This window comes from Sinocyclocheilus grahami, unplaced genomic scaffold (genome assembly GCF_001515645.1).
Source record: "Sinocyclocheilus grahami isolate Dianchi unplaced genomic scaffold, SAMN03320097.WGS_v1.1 scaffold8.1, whole genome shotgun sequence".
NCBI classification, from domain to species: domain Eukaryota; kingdom Metazoa; phylum Chordata; class Actinopteri; order Cypriniformes; family Cyprinidae; genus Sinocyclocheilus; species Sinocyclocheilus grahami.
In genome coordinates this window covers 1,010,861-1,037,157 of record NW_015505187.1, presented here as the reverse complement: position 1 = coordinate 1,037,157, position 26,297 = coordinate 1,010,861, and the positions used below count along the sequence as shown (strand labels likewise).

Here is a 26,297-nt window from a genome sequence, read left to right as displayed (position 1 = left end):
ATTTTTGATGGAATCTGAGAGCTGTCTGACCCTGCATAGACAGCAACACAACTGAAATGTTCCCAAGTCCAGAGACGTAGCAAGGAGATCTGTAAAATTATCCATGTTACATCAGGGGTTCAACCGTGATTTTACGAAGCTACAAGAATATTTTTTGTGTGCAAAAGAAAAAAAAAAAAAGAAAAAATATCAGCTGGACGTAAACAACGTATGCTGTTCCGTCAGCTGCGTCACACGGATACGCTGTTTTTGTTCAGATCAAATCACAACAATGTAAAAAACAGATCCGGCGTGATGCAGCTGACACAGAACAGCATACGTTGTTTACGTCCAGCGGATACTCTCCAAAATGGCGCTATAGGGTGATGCGGAGGAGAAGAAATTTTTTATAAATTCTTTTTTTTTCTTTTGCGCACAAAAAGTATTCTAGTAGCTTTGTAAAATTACAGTTGAACCCCTGATGTCACATGGATTATTTTACCAATCTCCTTGCTACGTCTCTGGACTTGGGAACATTTCAGTTGTATTGCTGTCTATGGAGGGTCAGAAAGCTCTCAGATTCCATAAAAAAATATCTTAATTTGTGTCCCGAAGATGAGTAAAGGTCTTACAGGTTTGAAACGACATGAGGGTGAGTAATTAATGATAGAATTTTCATTTTTGGGTGAACTATCCCTTTAAATCCTCATATTAAAAATCCTATGTAAATGTAAGTGCCTCACTGTAACCTCTATTTTATATTTATTTATTTTTTAAGAAAATGATGGATGAGTTTTATTTTATTCATTTCATTTTATTTTATTTTGGGTCAATCAGCATTAAATGCTCTATTGAGCTTAACTTGTATACTTGATATACTTGTATAACTTGAATATTCCTTTAATTCTACAATATCGGCTCAAAGACCGAATCCACATTAAACTACACTGGATTGTACAGGACAGCCAAGATTAACCTCGCTTTTCAGAACGGTGAGCTTTGTAAAAATCGACGCGTTTCAAAAAGGCGGGGCATAGAGGAGAAACAATAATGTACAGTATGTGGAAAATAATGTGTTTTTTTTACTTTAAACTGCATAAACACATTTCATTACACCAAATACACAAAATAATGATCTTTTTAGCAGCATCATATGACCCCTTTAAAGGAAGAAAGGCAGGGCATAGAGTATGAGAGAGAGATATAGAGAGTGAGAGATATCGGTCTGCAGTATCGGGTCTGTTTCTTTGTGCTGCTTCAGGGACTGGGAGTCTCTTATCTTCATTTTCAATCATGTCTGGCTAATTAAGGAACCCATTTGCTTGAAATAAGTCATTTCTGTTAAAGCGGGCACTCTCTGCAGTATTCTTGTTTATTGACAGACCTGCACGGATGCTGCTCCTGTCTTCATACCACAGACAAAACCTCAAATTTTTCACTTCCATGGGTTTGTTAGATCACCCCTCTAAACACACACCCACACCCACATACACATACAGTCAAGAGAATGAGTGCGGTGTGCAGTAGTGGCAATAGAGGGCGCTGTTGAGTTATCTTTGGCTTATGGCCTGTTTGTGAATGCACAGCTCCGGTTTCATTTGTTAGGTGATATTCTCATTACCTGGTTTAACAAACCGCTAACTCATCCCACACCACCTGGAGGGAGAGTTGTGCTTACATTTCTAAACAATCAGACTTGGAAGTCTTGGCCGTCAATAAAAATAAAAAGGCGATAAAGGAGAATCCTGAGCCTCATCTCTTTTTATTTGGGTCAGTAAAAACACTAGGGCTGCCTCATTGATACTACCCATATTCATATTATATAAAACATACTTTTTTAACAGTAGGTAAGTATTCGAAGTAAGTTCATGAATCTGCAAATGCATTCAGATGTTTCACCTTGAAGTAATTTGTCATTATCAGTTTTAACCAGCTGTGTTTGATTTGTCTTATCGTTAAATAGCATTGAATTTCATTCATGCAATGGAGAGATCTGATCAGGGTGTGCTGCTGTGTATCGTCTCGTGTGTAAAAACAACCTGACAGTAGCCTTAGGGCAGTTGCAATGCATTGTGGGACTTATTTAGGGCAGTAAGTGATTGACAGGCAGTTGTCGTGGTTATATGACATCTCATGATTTGATAATGGGTGCTTCAGAGGGAATTTCTTTACAGTGCTGTTACAGTAACACTCTCTCTCTCTCTCTCTCTCTCTCTCTCTCTCTCTCTCTGTCTGATATAGAACCATGAAAAGGAGACGGCTCTGCACTGTGCGGCTCAGTACGGTCACTCCGATGTGGTCCGTGTTTTGCTGCATGAGCTGACGGACCCCAGCATGAGGAACAGTCGAGGAGAAACGCCACTGGACCTGGCCGCCCTGTACGGCCGCCTGCAGGTGGTCCGCATGCTGCTGACCGCCCACCCCAACCTCATGAGCTGCAATACACGCAAGCACACACCTCTACATCTGGCCGCCCGAAATGGCCATTACGCCACCGTTCGAGTGCTGCTGGAGGCCGACATGGACGTTAACACACAGGTCAGTTCTTCCTCTAGAACTCCACACACTTTACACACACCTTTTTCGCTCTAGACCTCAGTTGTTATGCTCAGTCGTGTGAGAGAGAGAGAGAGAGAGAGAGAGAGAGAGAGAGAGAGTGTGTGTGAATGGTTTAAGGGCTCAAATGGATGAATAATTAATCTAGCTGTGAGAGTAAGTGAAACACAGTAGAAGAACACTCTGTTCTCAGTCCAGGGTTTCCTCAGGCTACCCTGGTGTGTTTACTTTGTTATACATTAGGGACAAATTTTGTGCCAAGAAGTGACCTAAATCGTACAAACCTTCCCTTTGGGAACATTTTGGGAGATCTGGGGTCTTTTCTCAATTGGAAAAAAAATAAATAAATAATGGGGGAAATGGGAAAATAAATGAAAAATGACTTGTGAGTAGGGTTGGGTACCGAACTCGGTACTTTTAAGCGTACTGACCGAATTACCAAGTACTACCAAGTACCGATTCACGTTAAATCAATCGGTGCCAAATTTTGGTACCTGAGAACGCATCTGGGCACATACGCTACAGAGAGAGAAAGAGAGACCCTGTGACGTGATGTCACCCCTGCAACTCGTTCAAACAACACAGGGCAAGCCGAAATGTTCTGAAGTGTGGTTACATGACTTATTTTTTATGGTTTCTGTGTAGTAAACAAAATGTGGTTTTGTTTACTACACAAATACTGAAGCATGCGTGACACTCGCGGTGATTTCCGGCCTCTGCGTCTCACTATATGATGGCATGAACACAAAAACGTAATCTCCAGAGCTGCTGTGAGAGTCACTTCGCAAGAATTTTACCATTTCATTGGAGAAAACTAGCATCATCATACTGTATACACAGAAACTTCATGGCAACCTGTCAAAATAAAAGTACGGTTTAATATGTAACAGAAATATATTACTCTTGTATTACTTTTGTACAGTATAATGTGCATATTTAAATATTCAATTTTCTATCAAATTTAAATAAAACAATTAAATGATCAAATAAATATTACAACCAGATTAATCACTTAATTGTAGAAAAAAATTATGCAATTATTAGCCTATTAAAAATGTTTTAAAGGAATATTCACACAATTTTTGTTCCATGTATTAATTTCAACAATAAACCTCAGTTTGTTTGCCAAAAAATAAAAGGGTTTAATTTTCATTTGATTTAAAATAAATGTTTAATGCCTTCATTTGATTTTCAGAAAAATTAAAACAAGAATTTCTGAAAAAAAAAAAAAAAAGAAATAAAGAAAACGTTTGTAAGGCCCTATTGTTCAAAATGTTGAAATTGAGACTTTTGGACTTATTTTTTCACTGAAATAAATGTTTTTGTAATTACACAGAGAGTAAAGTACTGAAAAAAGGTACCGTTGGGTACCGGCACCGAAATTCAGGTACCGATACCGGTACTGTACCGGTTAAAATGTGAACGGTACCCAACCCTACTTGTGAGGACGTTTGAATGTTAGGATTAGGCATAGAAAATAGTAAATGTTGTGTTAGTATGAAAAAATTGTTCTGTGTATGAGAGGTCCTCATTAATGTAAGTTTTGTGTCTGTGTTCTTGTTATATGGGATGTGGTTGTCAAACTAAAATGCTGTTTGTGTGGAAATGCATTTTTAGATTAGTTCTCCCAAAAATGAAAATTAGACTGTGTTTTACTTGCCCTCGAAGCATCCTAGGTGTATATGACTTTCTAGTGTTTATTACGTTTGAAATATAAATATTTTTCTTACAAAAACACATGGATTCGCTACAGGAGGCCTTCATTCACCTCCCGAAGCCGTCTGCGGCACATTTTATTATGGATGCGCGTGCTTTATTTGACGACTTGTGGACTGTTCAACTGCAACACCCGCTGACTGCAATGATAGAGCTTGAAATAGCCAGGACAATTTTTAATATAACTCTGACTGGATTCGTCTGAAATATGAAAGTCATATACACCTAGGGTGCCTCGAGGGTGAGTAAAACAAGCTAATTTTCATTTTTGGGTGAACTAAACCTTTAATGTAAGGGCCTGCATTAACATGGTTTGAGCATGTGTGCGTTAGTGGGTCGAGCTTAATTTGAATACAAGAAAAATGTCACAAACAGAGTGGAAAAGTGCAAGGTTTCCAAAATTAATAAATAGAATATAATATACAGTATAGGTTGAAACAGTTTAATTTGGCTCGCCGGTCGAATGTAATTGGTGTTGCCTGATATCAAGAGACGTAATCCCCCAATCAGAGCATTACATTAGTGCAATACGGAAATATATGCTAAAATATAAGTGATTTTATTATTTTTCTCAACTTGGCAACCATGTGCAAATACTCTGTCTCTACTCTGGAAAAAAGCGATGACTTTCTGAAAACACCAGAAAGCTTGCATTTTTGCGATCTCCTGAATCTGACCTGAATCCTATTGAGAAGCTGTGGCATGACCTTAAAAAGGCGGTTCATGCTCGAAAACCCTCCAATGTGGCTGAATTACAACAATTCTGCGTTCCTTAAGGTACAGTCTTTCCACATTGTTTTTCTGACAGTGTACCAGCACTGACTACACACTTTTCTTATTGTATAACTTCATGTAGGTGTTTGCCTACATTTTTTGTTTTCGACTTCTCTCTAATAACTGTCAGACTTGCGGGATGTTCACATGATGCATTCTTGTGTTAAAGAACATTATGATAAGCTGCATCTGAACGGAACAGAAATGTTGAAATGTTTTTATCCTCTTAAGGCCACACGTACAGAACAAGGTACTGCGTATAAATGCATGACGTGCAGACCGTTTACACGACAATGTTTTCAGCCAAAAACTGGAAACTTTTTAATGCGTTTTGCCTGTTCGTTTACACGACAACAGCGTTTTGAGGATTGAAAATGCATATTTTTGAAAACGGGTTTCAAAGTGCAAGTTTTTTGAAAACACCACCGTTATCGTTTCCGTGTAAACACCCAACACGGGAATCTTTGAAAATGGTGACATCATGCACATGCGTAGTACGTGTTAGGTATGTAGACATGCACAGTATGTGTCGATTTTAAAGGCAAGCGCGAACAAACCTATACAACAATGGTGGAGTACATGGTAATGTTGTTGCTGCTCAAGAGTTTGCTAACACTTCTTCAGCAAAGTGTTGATTTACTTCTTCACCAATATTACAACCAACAGCGGAGACGCATCATATACAACATATAATCGTTACTTCCCTACAGGTACTGTTTACTAACAAGGTGACAGCGCCAACTACTGGCCTGGCATACGTAATACAGAGTTTTTGGCCATTTCCGCAGATATGTGTAAATGCGAATCGTTTTGAAAACATTGTAGTGTATACGTGAAACTTTTTAAAAATGCAAGGGAAAAACTTTTCAGTTTTTGACTACATCGTTGTCGTGTAAACGTAGCCTAAGATGGTTTAGATCCTACCTGTTTCCTTAAGGTACAGTCTTTCCACATTGTTTTTCTGACAGTGTACCAGCACTGACTACACACTTTTCTTATTGTATAACTTCATGTAGGTGTTTGCCTACATTTTTTGTTTTCGACTTCTCTCTAATAACTGTCAGACTTGCGGGATCTTCACATGATGCATTCTTGTGTTAAAGAACATTATGATAAGCTGCATCTGAACGGAACGGAAATGTTGAAATGTTTTTATCCTCTCAAGGCCACACGTACAGAACAAGGTACTGCGTATAAATGCATGACGTGCAGGCCGTTTACACGACAATGTTTTCAGCCAAAAACTGGAAACTTTTTAATGCGTTTTGCCTGTTCGTTTACACGACAACAGCGTTTTGAGGATTGAAAATGCATATTTTTGAAAACAGGTTTCAAAGTGCAAGTTTTTGAAAATGCCACCGTTAAACACCCAAACCCACGTTCCGTGTAACTTGTCGTGTAAACGTAGCCTCAGTGTGTACATTTACTTAAAAAGCACAAACAGAATGTAAGAACATCTGGTAATGTTACATAGACATAAACTCAGCACTGTGGAGAGTCTCTGTTGTCCAGGAGCCAGATTAATTCTGTGGAACCATTGCCAGACAAAAACAGTGTCTCAAACTTTTGCGGTAGTTTTGGCTCTCCCAGACTACCTTGCAGAATGTAAGTGCTATTTTTTGCAGCAATGTGACATGTGCAGGATTAAGTATCACAGTAGTAAGTCCCTGTAGTACTTGTTTAATGTGTATTGCATCATCACACAGATCCAGTAGTTCAGGGAGAAGAACAAGCGCCGGCGCTGTACTCAGGCCTCTGGACTGATGGGGGCCGATTTGATTGGATATCGTGTGCGGTCTCCCGGTGGCCTATTAAAATGACCACGCTCAACTGTGCAAGAAGCTCTCTCGTGATCTGTCTCGACTGCCGATCAGTCTCATTTGCCCGTTTCTTTACCTCTTTCAAGCCGCTGTCAGTCAACCTCATAAATTCACAGCGCTATTGCCGTTAATTGTAGTACACTGAATAAATGTTTCCAGAGCTAAATTGGGTGTAGTTAAGTACTTCACAGTGAGCGTGATATAAAATACCCTGCCAGTCGCCTCAGTAGACGGCTGATAGACTGCGAGGGCTGCAGTAGTGAAGATGCCATAATGTATAACTGCCATTTACTTCTTTATGTGAGGCATTAAGCTTAAAATATTGACTTTTAATCATTGTCTCTCTAGACAGAGAAAGGGAGTGCTCTCCACGAAGCCGCTCTCTTCGGAAAGATGGATGTAGTTCAGCTACTGCTTGACTCAGGTATGTCTTTCAGAAGTGCATGTGTGTGTGGGGTTAGGATGCGGATGTTGCATGGCCATGGTTTGTTTAAACTACTTGTGTGACCTAACAGCTTCCCTGTCAGTTCCAGCTGTGGAACAGGAATTGGAGATTGGGGAGCTTCCTGTCATAGGGAAAGGGTGGTGTGATTGTTCTGGTTTTATTGTTATGGAAAGTTTTATTCTGGGAAAATTGTTTATTTTTGTGTTTTTTTTCATGTTTTTGAGGGTTTGTGGGAAGGTGTCAGCCCTGATTATTCTGTTATATAATTTCCATAAGACAAAAGCAATTTTTAAAGTTCATTTCAACTGTTTTATTTTTTATGCATGTTTTGTGTTTGTTTTAATAAATAAAATATTATAGAACACAGTGGAATATTAATTTAATTCAGAACATTCAATATTGATTTTTTTTATCTATAATTGAGTATTTTTTAATTTTGCACATTTAAAGTTTCTGTTCAGTTTTGTTCTTTTTTTGTTTTTAACAATAAATTGAAATAAATGAGACATTTTCAGATAAAATGTTTTGTGTCATTATAGTCAGATGTAATGGTTGGTTTTGTGCTGTTGCATTATCAGAAATAAAATATTCTAAACATATATTATCATATATTATAAATATAAATGTAAATAATATACTGTAGTTATTATACAAAATATACAACATGCAAATTAAAAACATTTATGAATATTTATGTCTAATTAAAGCTAATCTAAAAATTAAAATCAAAAACTTTTTTCCTCAGGGATTGACGCCAACATCAGAGATTGCCAAGGAAGATCTGCTCTAGACATTCTAAGAGAACATCCATCTCAGAAATCACAACAAATTGCTTCTCTCATACAAGGTAAAGTATTTCCCAGACAAGCACACATTTAAACTTTTTTTAAAGCAAATAAAGCACTTAAAACACACACAAGCACACTCACACACACGTGCACAAGCTGATGAGGGAGCGTGTTCTTGGTGGAAATCAGAAGGCGGATGCTTGCAGATTGATAAAATTTGTTTCAGGAAGTTTGTGTTAGATTGAGAACAATGGTCGTTTAGTGTGTATGAGAAATCCATGTTCCCTCACATTTCTCAAAAGAAAAAAACAACTACAAATACTTAGAATACCGTGCCTTCTTGATGAGGTATACGTGAGATTTTGCAATTATTACAGGTTTATTACATTGTTATACACATTATAACGACATTGGGCCATTTGCAGCATTATAACATCTAGATGATTCTAAAGTTTGTTTGTCTTCCTTCATTTACTGATTCAACTAAGCTCATTCTTTCCAGCAGAGTTGATCACACCGCACAGAAGACGTTGGGTGTTTGAATCCAGTGTTCCATCTCTGCTTTCAAAAACACACCCTCATAAAAGCATATGATGTGGTTATCTGGTTTTGAAATTAAATTCAGTTTAGCTCTCTTGCTGTTTCCATCCACTTTATGCCCAGGGTTATACATTTCTGAGGGCTGTGAAATGCAGTCTTGGGAGTTGAGGTACTGCTTGAAAATGTCTCTTTTTGACACATGTGAAGTCTAAATCACCCGTCATCCTAAAGGACAGAGGCAACATTACAGTTCTCTTCCCTGCTTCTGTGTGGTCAATGAACCAGAATCCTCAGCGTGAAAGGAATTTCAAACTCAAGCTTGCTGTGCTTTTATAATCTACAGTCTTTTTGACGGGACTCAGAAACTATTGTTTACAAGTTTACCATGTGGCCTGTGCAGCCTATAGTTGTTTAGCGCTACAATTACAGACGCCACATTTTGGTTTTCACCAACTTTAAGTGCTTTTCTTTAACCCATGTGTAAAACCTGACATATGAAATAATGGTCAGAAGAAAATCTATACTTTTTAAATTGAACAACAAAGTTTGCATATGTGTTTTTTGTTGTGTCATATTTGATACATCCGCCTTTTATGGCCCGTTAAGTATATAATAGGAGAACATGGAGCGTACACTCGAGGAGTGAAAAAAAACACCTCAGTTTTATTCTAAAATACGCAGTTTGGTGCAGTTGCTAATATTTATATTGCCAAAAAGTAATTCTGATAGCTTTGAATGTAAATAAATGAGATATTTTTAAATGGTATAGCAGACTACTTACATAAATATATATAAACATTAGTAAATATCAGTTGTGACTCTATGTCAGTAAACACTCTATATCTCCCAATGATATGCCTTCGTAAGATGATACTTATAATGCAGTGCAATACACTGACGATTAAGAAATGTACAAACAAATGTTCCTCAAAAGCCTGATGTATTATATTTGATACTCACATTTTAACATGATTTTTCGTGCACACTTGATTTTAAGGTCCAGTTCTTGCCATTAACAAACCATTAACTCCTAATTTGCTGTTTATTAATAGTTAGTAAGATTGTTAAATTTAGGTATTGGGTAGGATTACGAATGTAGAATATGATCATGCAGAATATGTGTTTTATAAGTACTAATAAACAGCCACTATGTTAATAATAGACATGCTAAAAAGCAACTAGTTAATAGTGAGAATTGGTCCCTATACTAAAGTGTTACCGATTTTTCTAAAAACGATGTATGGGTAATCAAATAAACCTACGTTTCTTCAGTCCAGCAGTGTCTTTCTTGAAATATTACTAACAGCATTAAAAGTTATTCTGATGTTTACTTTTCAAAAAGCAAGGTTTGTGTACCATAATCTGAAGGATACATTTTTAGGATGATGCTAAAAGGCCTTTTACTTGCTGAAAGATCATAAACTATTAATCAGATGACAAGAGGCATGTAATAGATGGTTTTTCATCGAAGTTTGATCTGAAGTTAAGAAATTAGTGGTTTTAGAAATGAGCTTTTCAAATATGATGCATCTCCGATTTATTTTTATGATTGTGTTTGTTGGTGTTCTGTAAATTAATTTATCTCTGTCTCTCTAGATTATATGATGTCGGATTGTGACAAAGGGAATTTTCATGAAGATTTTGCCCGTCAGCGTCCAATACCGACACCACGCACATCAATACCCTCACCTGTGCCCTCCCCGTCTCTACGGCATAAAAGTATGTGTGTGGGATATATTTGTATGAAAACTAAGTTCTTAATGCATTCAAATAAAATCATCACAGAATAATTGCATTTAATAAATATAAATATGCTATTTTAACACCTAAATGTAATTGTTCATTTACAAAAGTAAGCATGCTCATTCTCTTAAAGAGAATGACTGCTGCCATGTGTTTCATGTATTTTAGTGTGCAGTACGACACCCAGTGTTCAAGTGATAGTATTACAGCATATTGTCTGCTGCTTTGTCTTAAGGTTTTACTGTTTAATCCAGTGTTTGCACACATACATCACTTAATCCATTCATCATCATGTTCTTATTTTAAAAATAAATCGCGTTTTGCTAAGTTTTTCATAACAGGAAAACAAACAGTGACATAAAAGACTATATGAGACTATAAAGAAAGTGCAGTCAGCAGCGCTCCTAGTGGTTAGATGTTGCAGTGCAGCCCAGTCTCATTTGGTCCCTTTGTGGTCTGAATACTGCTGGATGTGCGTCTGTCATTCCAGCTGGGGCAGCATTTTGGTAATGATCACAGGTGAATCTGAGAGTCTGCCAGCCACAAAATGAGTGTTAGTACACATCAGCACACTGAGCCCATGGCAGAAAACAAGCATTTGTCCCAGATTAAATATTGAAAAACAGACAAAAGAGAATAAAAATGAATAAGACGGATATTGTGATGAATGCTACGTAATAAGCATTTATTTAAAAGCTCTTATAGAGAATTTTGATGTGCTTTTGGTATAATGATATAGTCCGTACTTACATAAAACTTCAGTTTTAATATTGTGCTAGTTTGACATGCGTCATTATATTGGTATATATATATATATATATATAGTGAAAAAATTTACATGAATATAAAAATAAGTGTAAAAATTTAGTCATTTAGAAAAAATATATAGAATAAGACTAAATAAAGATCATCACATGACACAGATTCAAATCTTTCATACTGCGGCAGGCTGAGATGTGCTATACTGCTGTCCATTGATAAGAAAGAGAATTTTTCTTTCTTTTTTTTCAGCTCTTCTTCTATGTTTTACCATAAACTCATTATTCTTTCATTTAAATTCATAGTTTGCTGTCTCTCTCTCCCTCTTTCTCCTTCCCTTTGTAGATGACGCAGTAACGGGGGAGTTGTCCAAGTTGCTGAATGAAATAAAGATCTGCCGTGATAAGGATTGCTCCTTTGAGGAGCTGTGTCAGACCATCTCTTCTCACTCTCAGTCCATGGAGAGCTTCGGCAGTGGGCAGCTGTCTGACGAGGAACGAAACGGCACACTCACTCGAATAAACAAGGTGTGCATTAAGAAGCAAATACAGTACAGTAAATGGCTTTTTTGCTGGTTTTGAACCGTTTTTATGCAGTTAAAGCAATGTTTTATCAGGTTATGCCCCATATCAAAAATGTTTCTGTTCTCCAAGAAAATGAAATGAATGACATCAGACGATTGGTATCAAGAGGTTCTAATGAGCTTTGAGTAATGATGAGTATTTCACTGTTGATGCAGTACTTCACTGTGGCCAGCAGAAGGCAGAACTAAACACTGTGCATTGCTGAGGATCCCTTCAATTTATATAATGTCATAAATATATATTTATAGCATTAAAACAGCCCCCGATTTAATCACTGATGTTATTTGACACAAACAGAATCATATTTTTGATCACATTGCTGGCTTAGGGAGAGAACTTAACCTTATGTAATGGATAGAATGCATTAGAAATGTGTGTAACGGAGTGGTCGTTTGCTGAAGGTGTCATGGTTTAGTTGTCACAGTGACCACTCGATCACAGTTTACTCTGCTGCGTTTGTTTGATCAATACAATTAAATGTGGAGTCGGGTCAATCAATCAAAGTCTGCAGAGCCCAGATAAACAAGCAAAGACACGCACGCACACAAACACTCTTCTGAGCCGTTGCGGTCGATTCCAGTCACATGTCAAAAACCCCTAAGACTTGACTGAAGGGGTTGGAGTTGTTTACAAAGTCTATAAAAGGGTTCTGGGAACAATTACTGGCTATACATTTTGCCTGCCAGTCACAAAACTGTTTTTTTCATTATCTAATTAATAATGACATATTTTTTTGCAGACGTCTGAGGTTATTTTCCCCTTATATTTGCTGCAAACGATCATTGTTTCACATACTAGTATCATAAATTAAATACACGTTGTATTTGTATGTGATACTCGTATATGGTCATACTGTATATTTCAGTTTTTGTGACTCAGCACTAGGAATGTGTTTCTACATGGAGTTCTGGAGCTACAAAAGAAGAAATGTCTCAAATTTTCAGCAAAAGAATCAGACAGAATGGGTCATTGAGAGTCAGACTATTATTGGCACATATTTAAACCATGAATCACGTTGCGATTCCTCTAAAAAGTCACAGAAACACTGTCCAAAATCACAGACAAGCAAAGCAAGTGTTCATGTTGGACTATAGAGTGAAACAGACACTTTTCAAAAGTCCTGTTAAAATAAGTTCACTCTTGTACAGTACAGTTCCTATGTACTTAAATAAGGAACATCCAGAACAGTTTGTCTAGGTTGTTTTAATATTTTAATTAAATTCATCAAAAATGATTTTTTTTGAGCCGAAAAAAAGCCGTTCAATCACCATAGTGAAGCCTGTTCTCCATTGACATCCAATAAAAAAAGCTGTGCATCTGGTCTTCTTCCCCGCCTACAGCAGCGTTATGGTTGCTGTGCTAATCTTGGAGGCTTGCCTTAAAGCATGAAATCGGTGATTGGCCATTAAAACTGTAAGCGTTAAGTTTTCTCGTATTTGTTTTTGCTGGAGTTGTCAGCCTCCTCCCCCTTATACAGTCTGTGACTTATCTTAAGCTTGTGTTATGATGGCATGAACTGAGATCTGTATCTGTACTTCAGTCTGTGTGTACTGCTCTTGACTGTATTTAACTGTATATCTCGCTCCACCCGGCTGTAGCGGCCCACTCCCCCGTTGCCCCCAGCGATGGAAGAGGAGGAAAAGCGTTGTGGACCGTCAGGCCTGTGGGAGGCGCTCACTCCCTGCAACGGCTGCAGAAACCTGGGCTTTTCTCAGGTACACACGCTCACACTTCCCATCCTTATAATGCAGCTATGAACCCCTTAGTGGATAAAGGATTTGTAAATATTGTAGATATTAAAATGTAAAAAAATAAATAAAAAACAATAATATTAATACAGAAACCAGTCAATTAATATATCAAATGTATTGATTTATAATATTTCATATTTAAATAATTTTATATTTTATTTATTATTTTTTTAAATTGTTTATTTAGCAATATTATTATTGTTTATTGTTTATTTCAGTTTATTTTATATATTTGTATACTTTGCGATTCATTCCTAATTTCTTTTTATGTTTTGCAGTTTTTTCTGCATTTTATGCAATTTCTGTATTTTGTATGCATAAAGTACACAAAATAACCAAGTAAATATTATAATAATTATACTTATAATATACTATAATATAAGAATATATTTTTAAAGTAATAAATCTAAATAAATTCTTATAACAACTTTATTACATATTTGTCCATTTATTTATCTATATGAATATATTTTTATATTTTTAATACATTTATACATATACATATTTTCTATGCATAAAGTACACAAAATAACCAAGTGAATATTATAATAATTATAGTAATTATTATTATAATTATAATATATATAATATATATTTTAAAGTAATCTAAAATTCTTATAACAACTTTATTGCATATTTGTCCATTTGTTTATCTATATAAATACATTTTTATATTTTATAGAGTTTTTACTGACATAGATATAATATACATATTTATACACATACGTATGTGTGTGTGTGTGTGTGTGTGTGTGTGTGTATGTGTATATATATATATATATATATATATATATATATATATTAGTGCCTTAACAGTTGTTTGTTAATAGGGTATGAATACTTTCGCAAGGCACTACATAAATATATAGAATGCAAACGTAATTTCTGTTTTCTATTATTTTTACAACAGTGTATTGAAATTAAAGTAATTAATTAATTGGTTAATGCCATACTCTTCCTATTATTTCACTCATTACACCACTTTTTAACTTGTTTATTTTAATATTTATGTTCGTTCTCACGGCCAAATGCAAGATAAAACAGGTACGTTCGTTGTATCATGTTGCTATGGAAACTTTAGCCAACTAACCGCAAAGGTCTTCAAAGACTTCCTGGGCATCTAAAAAAAAAACTCTTTTTATCTTTAATTCTGATTGTGGATGAAAAGATGGATAAGGAAATGTTAATGGTTGGATTGAAGGTTTGGCTTTCATAATGCCAGGATGAGCAAGAGGGATTCCCGTCTCTCAGACAGGAAGTTTAATTATCTCACAGGAAGTGTAATCATGTCACACGCTGATCCGCCCACCTGCACCATGTGAGGAGACCACCCGCTACCATGGAAACAGGCATAGGCTGGGGGAGGGGAGACTCCAGCTCCAGGAAGAGTTGGGGTTCCTTGGACTGCGAGTCATACTTCTGCACCCACAAACCAATCCTGAACTCCGTCACTGGCTCTCCTCCGCAGGGAGAGAGATGCACGCGGATTCTGAGGGGTTCTCGTAGTTGCTAGGAGACACAGAATTCATAAAGTGCAAGGCGTGGGATATCCACCCACTTCTCAGTTGACAGATCTGAGTCTCCATCAAAACAGGTGCGTCACAGCACTGCGCAATAACATCCAGAGAAAACATCCAGAGATAGAGAGAGAGACTGGCTATCGGCCTCTGCTTTCTCATTCAAGCTGTTCTCCAGCATTCCTCTGCCTCCCTTTTTTTTCTCTATCCATTCTTGTTTTCACTATTCGTCTTTTCCTGTTATGTCGTGTATTTGCGTATGTAAAATCTGGGCCTGTGTTTGTTTGTTTTTATCGGTTTGTACTGTTTTTTTTCTGTCTCTATTCCCAATGCTGCAGTCAGCAAACATGCTTTTAATGTTTATGGCGAAAACATCTTGTGATTCCAGATCAGAGTAAGCGCTCCCATCAGTAGCATCTGCTTTGCAGTGGTTTTCTGTGCAGATGAAATTACGGTTTACAAACAAACACTCTGCGGTGACACTTCTGGATTGTTTTGGCAACCCGGAAAAGAGCTGTTTTTGGTCGGGACTATAATATAATTGAATTGTAAATGACTGAAAATGCTTCCCAATATATACAGGTATATGTGCTATGGCTGTGTTGACTCTTTAGGCATAGATATGACAATAAAAATCATGCAATACTAATTAAACTATTGCATTCATTCTTAATGTAGTTAGTAACTTTGACAGACAATAGTTTAGTCTGATCAAGTCTGATTAAGTCTGTATTTTTGCTACATCACATTTCGTAGTAGTTTTTTCGGTAACACTTTAGTATAGGGATCAATTCTCACTATTAACTAGTTGTTTATTAGCATGCGTGTTATTAACATATTGGCTGTTTATTAGTACTTATAAAGCACATGTTCTGCATAAAAATTCAGGTTTTCCATCACAGGAATTAATGACATTTTAAAACATATTACAATAGAAAACAGCTATTTTAAACTGTAATAATAATCACAATATTACTGTATTATTGATCAGATAAATGCAGCCTTGGTGAGCAAAAGAACCTTCTTTTAAAGGGGTCATATGATGCGATTTAAATTTTTCCTTTCTCTTTGGAGTGTTACAAGCTCTTGGTGCATAAAGAAGATCTGTAAAGTTGCAAAGACTAAAGTCTCAAATCCAAAGAGATATTCTTTATAAAAGTTCAGAGTCAGCCACACCTACCTAAAATGGCTCGTTCTAACACGCCCCCACATGTCTACCTCACTATGTGGGAAGATTTGCATAACGCCGCCCAAATGTTCACGCAAAGAAAGAAGGCGTAACTTTTATTCTCACTGTAGAATTGTTGCCGCTGCCGCCATGTCGTGAAGATGGTCGTCACATGTGGTTGTTGCTCCTTCATCGAATCCGCCGTGCGCGCCGTTCTCGACCCCGCCCTCTGCTCACTCTAGCCCGGCCTCAGCTCACGCTAAGCTGCCGTGTTTTTCGTTGTGAAAGCGAAACTACTTTGTTTGGTCTTCCAAAAGAGGACACGACTACAAATCAGTGGTTAAGTTGTATTTATAACACTGTTCCAGAACAGTTTAACCCAAATATCCAGATGTGTGCAGCACATTTTATGGAGGACTGTTTCCTGATCCTGGGAGAGTAGACTACAATGCCGGCAGTTCTGACTCACAGTCTGTAAGTACGTTTTCATTTAAAGGATTTGCCACTGATGATTCAAACGCGAGTTTTGGGCAGTGTAGAGTAGCCCTTGTTGTTTGTCATTTCTCCGATCACAAATGCAGACAGAGTTTTATGTTTACGTGGCGCGATGCAACGCAACGTGTAAAAAGACAGTATAAGTCATTATAATCAGTAATTATGTCCCCACTGGATGCAACAAATGCCTCGTTTGTAATGGGTTTTAATGTTTTTGTCTCGTCGCTCAGGCCGGACACGGCATCAACGGTATGGTTAGGGGCGTAACATTTCAGTCACACGCTTGAGGTATTCAGCCAATCACAACGCACTGGATAGCTGGCCAATCACAGCACACCTCACTTTTCAGACCGACGAGCTTTGTAAAAGTTGACGCGTTTCAAAAAGTCGGGGCATAGAGGAGAAACCATCATGTACAGTATGTGGAAAATAATGTGTTTTTTTAAACTTTAAACCGCATAAACACATTTCATTACACCAAATACACAAAATAATGTTCTTTTTAGCAGCATCATATGACCCCTTTAAAAACAAACTTTTGAACAGTAATGCATATAAAATGCTATAAAAACAGATCAGTAAAACCATAGCACTAATGACTGCCGTCACTATTCCAAAGGATCTGGTTGCTTGTTATCCTGATAATTTAATCTGTTGTTATCCTCAGTTTGCATTAGGGCTGGGCGATATAGCTAAAAAATTTATCAACGATCTAATGTTTCATATCGTTCGGTATCGATAATTGTTGACATTTTTTATAACTTTTTTTAAAACAAAGAGCAATAGAATTTTTTTTAATATTTAACCACTGTATTTTTTAATTAACCCAATTTATTGAGACAAACAACGATAATATTTTTTAACAGTCAAACACACAATAAAAATGTTTCAGCATTTCTAATGTTTTATATGCAGATTAAATATGTTTTAAGGAGACTTTTGTCTTGTCTCCTGAGGCCACAGGAGGGCGCAATGAGCAAAATAATAGCGCATTTAAAGGTGGGGTAAGCGATTTCTCAAAAACGCTTTAGAAAACTGATTCGGGCCGACTGGCAAAATAAACTTGTAGCCAATCAGTAGTAAAGGGCGTGTCTACTCATGATGTGGAGGAGAGAACGTTCAGTAAACAGGACGGACATTAGCCGAGCCGAGTGACAGAAAGATAGAGATGGCAGATGAAAAACAAAAGAGGAAAACGTCTGCGGAACAAAAGAAGGCTTAAGGCAAGAAGTAGGACCCGTGTAAATATCAGATCAGCTTTCCAGCGCTGGAGAGAACTCAAGGAGCGGAAGGCCTGCGATCGGACACCGAGGTTGCTTTGTTTCTTCTCGATAGGGGAGTAACACAGTGTCTGCGCTGCAACAGCTAAAGTCTGTCTAGTACACAAAGCGACCGTTGAAAATCATTTGAAATTTGTGTCAATACGTCATGAATAGAAGGCAGCAGCAGTTTTCTGTCAGGGATTTGTCGTGCTGCGCCGCATCCAGTGTAGACCATAGATATGTATATATATCTATGGTGTAGACAGCATCACTGATTATAATGAGCTCTATACTATTTTGTCATGCCGCGCCACTCGTTTCCGGGGTAGACACGGTGTAACATTGGTTTTGCTTTGTTTCACAGAACTAATCGTTGCCTGGGTTGCGTACATATGTGTGGGGCGGAGCTATCAAAATAGGGGCGAGACCCTTTTGGGGTAGGGGCGTGTTTGTTTTGGTGATTTCAGATGTCAACATTGGCTACCAGAAATCGCTTACCCCACCTTTAAATTGTCAACGCAAGGAAATAACTGTCTATAAAAACGTGCATTACGTCTAAATTAACTCAAATATCATTTCGTAAATTGCATAAACAATTATGAACAAAACCGCATCATGTATTTATGCATTGCTTAATCCAAAGAGCTGAAGCGCCATTCACACAGATTGCATTAAAAAGCATATGAGACGCAGTGAAAAGGAATAAACCTCCACAAATTCGTGACTTTTTTTTTTTTTAGGGTTTTATTTATTTTTATCCTTCTTTTATTGTTTCTCTAGTGCTTAAATGCTTTGTGTCATTATTGTCTGTTTCTTTTAGCCTTGTAAAGCACTTTGGTCAACACCAGTTGTTTTTAAATGTGCTATACAAATAAACTTGTATTGTATTGTTTTCTAAAAATTGTAACTGTTTTAACTTTGCATGGCTTTCTATACATCTCTATATATGATATTCTGTGTGAATGGCTTAGTTTCGGTTTTAACCTAATCAAGATCTTCTCCGCATTGAGCTTCTATATTTCTCTAATATTTTGAATGAATAATGCAGCAGCGGCGCATATCGTGGGCAAGACTAACAAAACATTAAACTGCAACAACGCCACTTACATCATTATCACCGTATCTCGCGCGCCACTGATGACGCTCCCTGACGCACGCCTAACATTCAAATGCAAATGTTTATTTTAAATTCGACTAATATTCATTTTTATTCACAATCTCCTCATCAGAGGCAGGCACAGCACTCATTTCAGCTGTCTGCGTCACTCATAGCACGTGCCTATATCGTGCGCCATATCGAACATTTTTTCTATCGTTATCGAAGAAGGTGTACCGTTGATAAATATCGGTACTGTTTTATCATCCAGGCCTAGTTTGCATAAAACATCTCTATTACGCCGAAATGACTGCATTTCATTGCTTTTACAGGAGTAATTTCATTGGTCTTGTCCAGCTCAATGAATTTTTGCTCTTACAAAAGCCACTAATTACTGTATGGCTAATTGAGAGCTCCTGGAAGTGAAGTTTTTCATGCGTATTGTCTGTTTTAATTGAACAGCATGGCTTTATATGTGTGTGGGAATTTGTATTAGAGGCTCTCACTGACTGCCCAGTGTGATTTAGGAGCCTGTGCTCGCAGTGTTTAATAGATTACTCTGAAAACAGTGCTGGGATAAGAATCCTAAATGGCTGCTTGTATTTTATGAGCCGTTTAGAGCCAAATGCAGGAGATGGAGTGAGGACGGGTTATACTGCATATAAATATACAGCCATCATAAAGCTGGATTCAACATAAACGCTTTATTAATGGATGAGTTATACAAATAAAAAGTTGTTGTAAGAGTGATTTGAGTAATAAAAGTTATTTACCACCAAGTGAATGCTTTTGTTTGTGAGTTGTGCTCTTGAAACCAATTTATGATGTCAACATTGGCTACCAGAAATCGCTTACCCCACCTTTAAATTGTCAACGCAAGGAAATAACTGTCTATAAAAACGTGCATTACGTCTAAATTAACTCAAATATCATTTCGTAAATTGCATAAACAATTATGAACAAAACCGCATCATGTATTTATGCATTGCTTAATCCAAAGAGCTGAAGCGCCATTCACACAGATTGCATTAAAAAGCATATGAGACGCAGTGAAAAGGAATAAACCTCCACAAATTCGTGACTTTTTTTTTTTTTAGGGTTTTATTTATTTTTATCCTTCTTTTATTGTTTCTCTAGTGCTTAAATGCTTTGTGTCATTATTGTCTGTTTCTTTTAGCCTTGTAAAGCACTTTGGTCAACACCAGTTGTTTTTAAATGTGCTATACAAATAAACTTGTATTGTATTGTTTTCTAAAAATTGTAACTGTTTTAACTTTGCATGGCTTTCTATACATCTCTATATATGATATTCTGTGTGAATGGCTTAGTTTCGGTTTTAACCTAATCAAGATCTTCTCCGCATTGAGCTTCTATATTTCTCTAATATTTTGAATGAATAATGCAGCAGCGGCGCATATCGTGGGCAAGACTAACAAAACATTAAACTGCAACAACGCCACTTACATCATTATCACCGTATCTCGCGCGCCACTGATGACGCTCCCTGACGCACGCCTAACATTCAAATGCAAATGTTTATTTTAAATTCGACTAATATTCATTTTTATTCACAATCTCCTCATCAGAGGCAGGCACAGCACTCATTTCAGCTGTCTGCGTCACTCATAGCACGTGCCTATATCGTGCGCCATATCGAACATTTTTTCTATCGTTATCGAAGAAGGTGTACCGTTGATAAATATCGGTACTGTTTTATCATCCAGGCCTAGTTTGCATAAAACATCTCTATTACGCCGAAATGACTGCATTTCATTGCTTTTACAGGAGTAATTTCATTGGTCTTGTCCAGCTCAATGAATTTTTGCTCTTACAAAAGCCACTAATTACTGTATGGCTAATTGAGAGCTCCTGGAAGTGAAGTTTTTCATGCGTATTGTCTGTTTTAATTGAACAGCATGGCTTTATATGTGTGTGGGAATTTGTATTAGAGGCTCTCACTGACTGCCCAGTGTGATTTAGGAGCCTGTGCTCGCAGTGTTTAATAGATTACTCTGAAAACAGTGCTGGGATAAGAATCCTAAATGGCTGCTTGTATTTTATGAGCCGTTTAGAGCCAAATGCAGGAGATGGAGTGAGGACGGGTTATACTGCATATAAATATACAGCCATCATAAAGCTGGATTCAACATAAACGCTTTATTAATGGATGAGTTATACAAATAAAAAGTTGTTGTAAGAGTGATTTGAGTAATAAAAGTTATTTACCACCAAGTGAATGCTTTTGTTTGTGAGTTGTGCTCTTGAAACCAATTTATTGTGTGGCATTAAAATTGTATGAACGACCACTATGATTACTTCCGCTGTTCTTGGTGAGCTTTGATGATGGAATCTCCATCATTGTTGAGAGTTTGGATTCCTCACACGGGCGCTGTGATAATATAAAGGAAAGCCATGACTGTAGTTATTCCAAAGCAGCGGGCTCCCTCGAGTGATTGCATTAAATGTTTCCTCCGTCATATTTGTTTTAATCTTCATTTTCCTCCTCCTCCTCCTCTCCCACAGTGTGGCATAATCTCTTTTGTATATCCGTGACTCATGTTTAAAATCTCAGAACCCCAGTGGTGGCTTCATCTACCGAGAAGGTTTCTGCGCTTCCTCCTAGGTGCTGAGAGATAATTAGGGCAGCTAATAAATGTTAACTTCTCGCAGACTGTGCAGGCTGTGAGTGATAAGATGATGACGGCTTGTCCTGCATAAGAAAGTTCTCATGAGGACTCAAAGCTCAGAATGCCTCCGGTCTCCCTACTGGCCCTTTGTGAGTGTGTTTGGTTAACTAGCTGAGTTTTTCCTACTTGTCTGGCTTTTTTAGATGATCTGTCACTCTGCCCTCACTCTCATGTCTTATTAATTTACTTTTAAAAGTTAATGCTGTTTTTTTTTTTTTTTAACTACTGATGACTCAACCTGCACTAAACAGATTTTTGTCCAATCAGAGGCTCTCCAAAATGAGAATGCCCCATCTCTAGTTGTGGAGATGAGCAAGTAGGAAAACATTGTGTATTTTATTCATTTATTTTGTTGATCATGTTGGCAAAATTAATATATCAGACACTAAATATAGGTAAAAAGCTAAATTAAATCGAAGATATACTTTTGCCTCAGAGGAAAATTTTGCTTTAGCCCTTGCAGACTCCATGAAATAAAAATTTTGGCTTTTAGCTTTTATGTTTTCTATGTATTTGCGGACTTTGGTTCTCACCATCAACCTGCCAGGGACTAGATGAAAATTAGCCTGAATGGCTAAATCTGACACATTTACATAAAAGACTTGAGTACTTATGTTAATTAATGTGCATTGTCCCTTTTAAAATAAAAACAAAAACATAGGGAACAAAATAATGATTGGTCTTGCCGTTTTGATGGGTCTTGTGACAAATAGACTGACTAATGTACAATGCTGTAACACAATAGTCACAAATATACTGGGGAATTTTTTTTCAGATTTATTTCTTAATGCAAAGTGCTAGAAGGTGGTTAATGTTCTCAGGCCAATCATCATTTACAGGTGTGGCAAAAGGTTCGTTTTGGATCCTAGTTGTTAGCATTCACTGACTAAACAATCCTTCAAAACCAGTAGTCCTCTGAGTATTTGGGCTTTGATGCACCCTTCTGTCTTTTCTCATCCCTATGGATATGGATTGAGCCGGTGTGCTGAGGGAAAGCGTATCAGCGTTCATAGTTACCGGGAGCAGGTGCTAAATGTGTAAAGGTGTTTAATAGGAAAAGGGAATAACAGTAGTCAGGCATTTTTATGAAAGACATAAGGGATTGCCATGTCTGTCTGCTAATTTTCTCTTTCCTTCCTGTATTCTCTTTCCCCAACTCTCTGTTTTCTCTCTCTTTCTATCATCTCTCGCACTGTTATATATCAGGCAGAATGAGATTATTTTGGCTGGAAGTCTTTTAGTGAGTCTCAAACAGGCTACTTTATCTTGCTGATGTTATTTATTTGTAGTTCCTTCGCTTTCCCGCTTATTGTTTGTTCGGTTTATAATGAAGCCTCGCTGTGAAGCATATTGCAACAAAATTGTGTAAGCTGGAGGCTCGTCTGTATCAGTGAACTTTTGTGACTTCCTTCCCCCCACCGGTATCATCTCTGCATGCAAAGCCCTCCTCTAAAGCACATGACCAAACTTATCTTCCCTCTCTCACTTTATATCAATCCCTCTATCTGTTCTGAGAAGGTCTCTGAGGGCCTTTTATGCTGTGGGGTCCTCCTCCAAAATATGCAGAGCTCAGATTAGAACAGCACAGGAAATGTCAGTGGCCATTCAGATCAGATAGTGTGTCAACTGAGAAACAGCAGTGACAGAACTCTGGATACATGTGAAGAAAACCAAAGGGAATAAAGTGAAAAGAGCTGATTAAAGAAGAAAACGAGAAAGGGAGGAAGACAGGAGTTAAGCCGACTGTAATGCCTGTCAGGCCCCCCAGTCACATGTGCGGCTGAAGATTGGAGACGTGACTGAGGGCCGTCCAGGCAGATTTCCTATTTGGATCCGAGTGCAGCAACTGCAGCCCTGCGTCAGCACGCTAATTACTGACCTGAACCGCTTCTGTTTGTTTTGCAGTCTTCCTTTTCAGAAAAAAAAAATTAAGTTCCTGTCTCTGCTGTCAGAGAGAGGCAGAGAGAGAGAACAAGAGTTGTAGTGTCCTCGGACAGTCAGGCGCAGCGGGTCATTTTGTTCATATGCCGAAGGGTTGAAATTTTTACAGTTACTGTGAAGAAAACCGGATCCGCAAGAGATAAACAGGTACTGATTTATTTTATTGTAAGTGTGAAGTCTATGCTTTGTGTGTGTATGAGCTTAATTATAACATTGTCAACATTGTCTGTAGAAGAGGCCTAAATCTGACAAAAACTTCATTGACAAATAGTATTATTGTTTTTCAATGAATATAAACATAATTATAAAATTATATATTTAATTATAATTCTATTATATATTTTATTTTATTAAGATTATTATATTGTTTATTGTTATTACCAGCATTCTTGTTATTTATTCATTATTTATTTAAGTTGTCTTCCGTCATATTATTTCACCAGCAGTATAACTGGAGAATCGTCATCCATAACTTTGCTGTAGTTTTTTCTCATTCTATGTGGCCAGTGGGTAGTTTCCTGTGTAAGCGTATGCATGCTAGCGTACAATGCAGGAAACCACTGATTCAAAGGCCGTCCATTTCCCCTCCTTCCTGCTCTCTAAGTATTTTCATCGGCGTGTGCCCGACTCCTCTCTCCTGCCCCACCACACTATTAAAACTGACACATAAAGTCCAAAAGTAAGTTCTTGTGAACGCAGCTTTGATCTCTCTCTGTCTTTCTCTCTTTCTCACCTCTCTAATATTCTTTCTGTTGATTTCTCTGTGTGGCTCTCTGGAGGGCTTCTGTTCTTCCTGACGAGCTTCATTCAGTGTGCCTTCACAAATTAAGAGAAAGGGGAAAACCATCATTAGAGGAGTTGGTAGAATAGGAGAAATGCACAGATAGTTTACATGGAAAGGGGCAATGGAGATGAGATAAAGATCTAAAGGCACATTCCTAACCCTAAGTTTGAAACTTCAGCATGTAACTTCTCACTTGTGGGTGGACTTTTTGACTTTGGCCTGTAATCAACCACCTAGCAACCACCCAAAATACCCTAAAATCATGGAAGTGACCTTTCCAAGCGTCACTCAAAATTTCTTCAGAAAACATAAAAAAACTAGTTGTAAAACAGTAACCACAGAGAACACCCTGGCAACCACCCATAAAAATCACCATTTCATTATAAAAATGACTTCTGCATAGGCAAACACCACTCACAGTCATCTAGCAATGCCCTTGTAACACAATGAAGACACTTAACACAACAACCACAACAAACACCATAGCAATGCCCTAGCAACTACCCACAACAATCTAGCATCATGGAGACAACCTTTGCATGGGCAAGCACCACGTAAAATCGCCTAACAACACCCTAGCGATCATCCAGAAATTGCAAAATCCGGTTGATAATTTTGCCTCAGGCAATCAACCAGAACACCCTGGCATTATGGAGATGACTTCTGCACAGGAACGTAACACTCACAGCCAGACCACTTGAGTAACTCCCTAGTAACCATAATAAACACCATAGTAATACCCTTGTAATTACAACCAACATCATAGCAACCACCTAGCAACACCCTAGCAAATAGCAACAAATGCCACTTACAATTACCTAGCAGTATCCTAATAACCTGCCAGACCACTCTAGTAACCACCTAAATATCATAATAAACACCCTAGGAACACCCTAGTAATGACAATCAACACCATAGTAACCAACTGAGATTTATGATCATGCTTTCTTCCTCAGTTGGTCAGAACAAACGTGGCAGACTTGTTACTTGTTCAGATGGCAATATATGGTGAAAATTCTTATTTGGGTCATATTCCAAGACGTAGGCTAGAATCTGTGATTGCGAAGTACAGTAAACATCCACACCAGTGCGGTGACTGACTGCCACACATACTCTTCAGAACATTAGATTCATCAGTGCTGGAGCCGCGCCCACTCACAACCCACACAAGCTAGATAATTCCGCACACAGCTGCAATTCCAGGTTTTCAAACAGAGATGGCGACAAAGAGGCAAAACTTACGCAGATTTAAACAATGTGGTATCATGGAGACAACTTGCTTGGGTAAACACCACTCACAATCGCCTAGAAATGCTCTAGTAACAAGCCAGACCACTCCAGTAACCCCCTAGAAACCACAGTAAACACCCTAGTAACGACTTTCAACACTATAGTAACCACCTAGCAATGCCCTACTCACAGCAATCTAGCATTATGGAGGAAACTTGCATGGGCAAGCACTGCTCACAATCGGCATGCATATCGGCAGAAATACACTAGTAACTAGCCAGACCACTCTGGTAACCACCTACAAACCACAGTAGACACCCTAGTAATGCTGTAGTAATGACAATTAACACTATAGCAAATATCTAGCAATGCCCTGGCAGCTGCCTACAACAACAGGCAGTTATTACTACTACAATGACTAAACATATTTAACATTTTTTAATTTGTCCTTTACTTTACTTACAAGAAAAAACAAACAAACAGATTTATTGATTTATCTTTTTTTGTCCCTAAAAAAACGTTGAGATTCTCGTCCTTTGCATGTTTTCAGCAAACGGAGCAGGCCATCGTGTTACGCCTGTTTCACACATACTCCGTTTGCAGTGCGTATGTGGTGCGTATTTCTTTCCACACCCATGTTAACGGATTCGAGCAGGGCTATT

The 26,297-nt window shown here is 37.7% G+C and overlaps 1 protein-coding gene across 5 annotated transcripts in view; it reads left to right on the top strand.

Annotated features, from left to right (window-relative positions):
* anks1b (ankyrin repeat and sterile alpha motif domain containing 1B) overlaps positions 1–26,297 on the top strand; it is a 207,248-nt gene that overhangs the window by 82,011 nt on the left and 98,940 nt on the right. For all 5 annotated transcript variants that reach the window (XM_016278922.1, XM_016278944.1, XM_016278938.1 and 2 more), the window contains exons 4-9: positions 2,221–2,517; positions 7,194–7,269; positions 8,036–8,137; positions 10,215–10,337; positions 11,466–11,647; positions 13,303–13,419. In XM_016278922.1, coding sequence (XP_016134408.1) covers positions 2,221–2,517; positions 7,194–7,269; positions 8,036–8,137; positions 10,215–10,337; positions 11,466–11,647; positions 13,303–13,419 — 897 coding nt within the window. The remainder of the gene's footprint in view (positions 1–2,220; positions 2,518–7,193; positions 7,270–8,035; positions 8,138–10,214; positions 10,338–11,465; positions 11,648–13,302; positions 13,420–26,297) is intronic.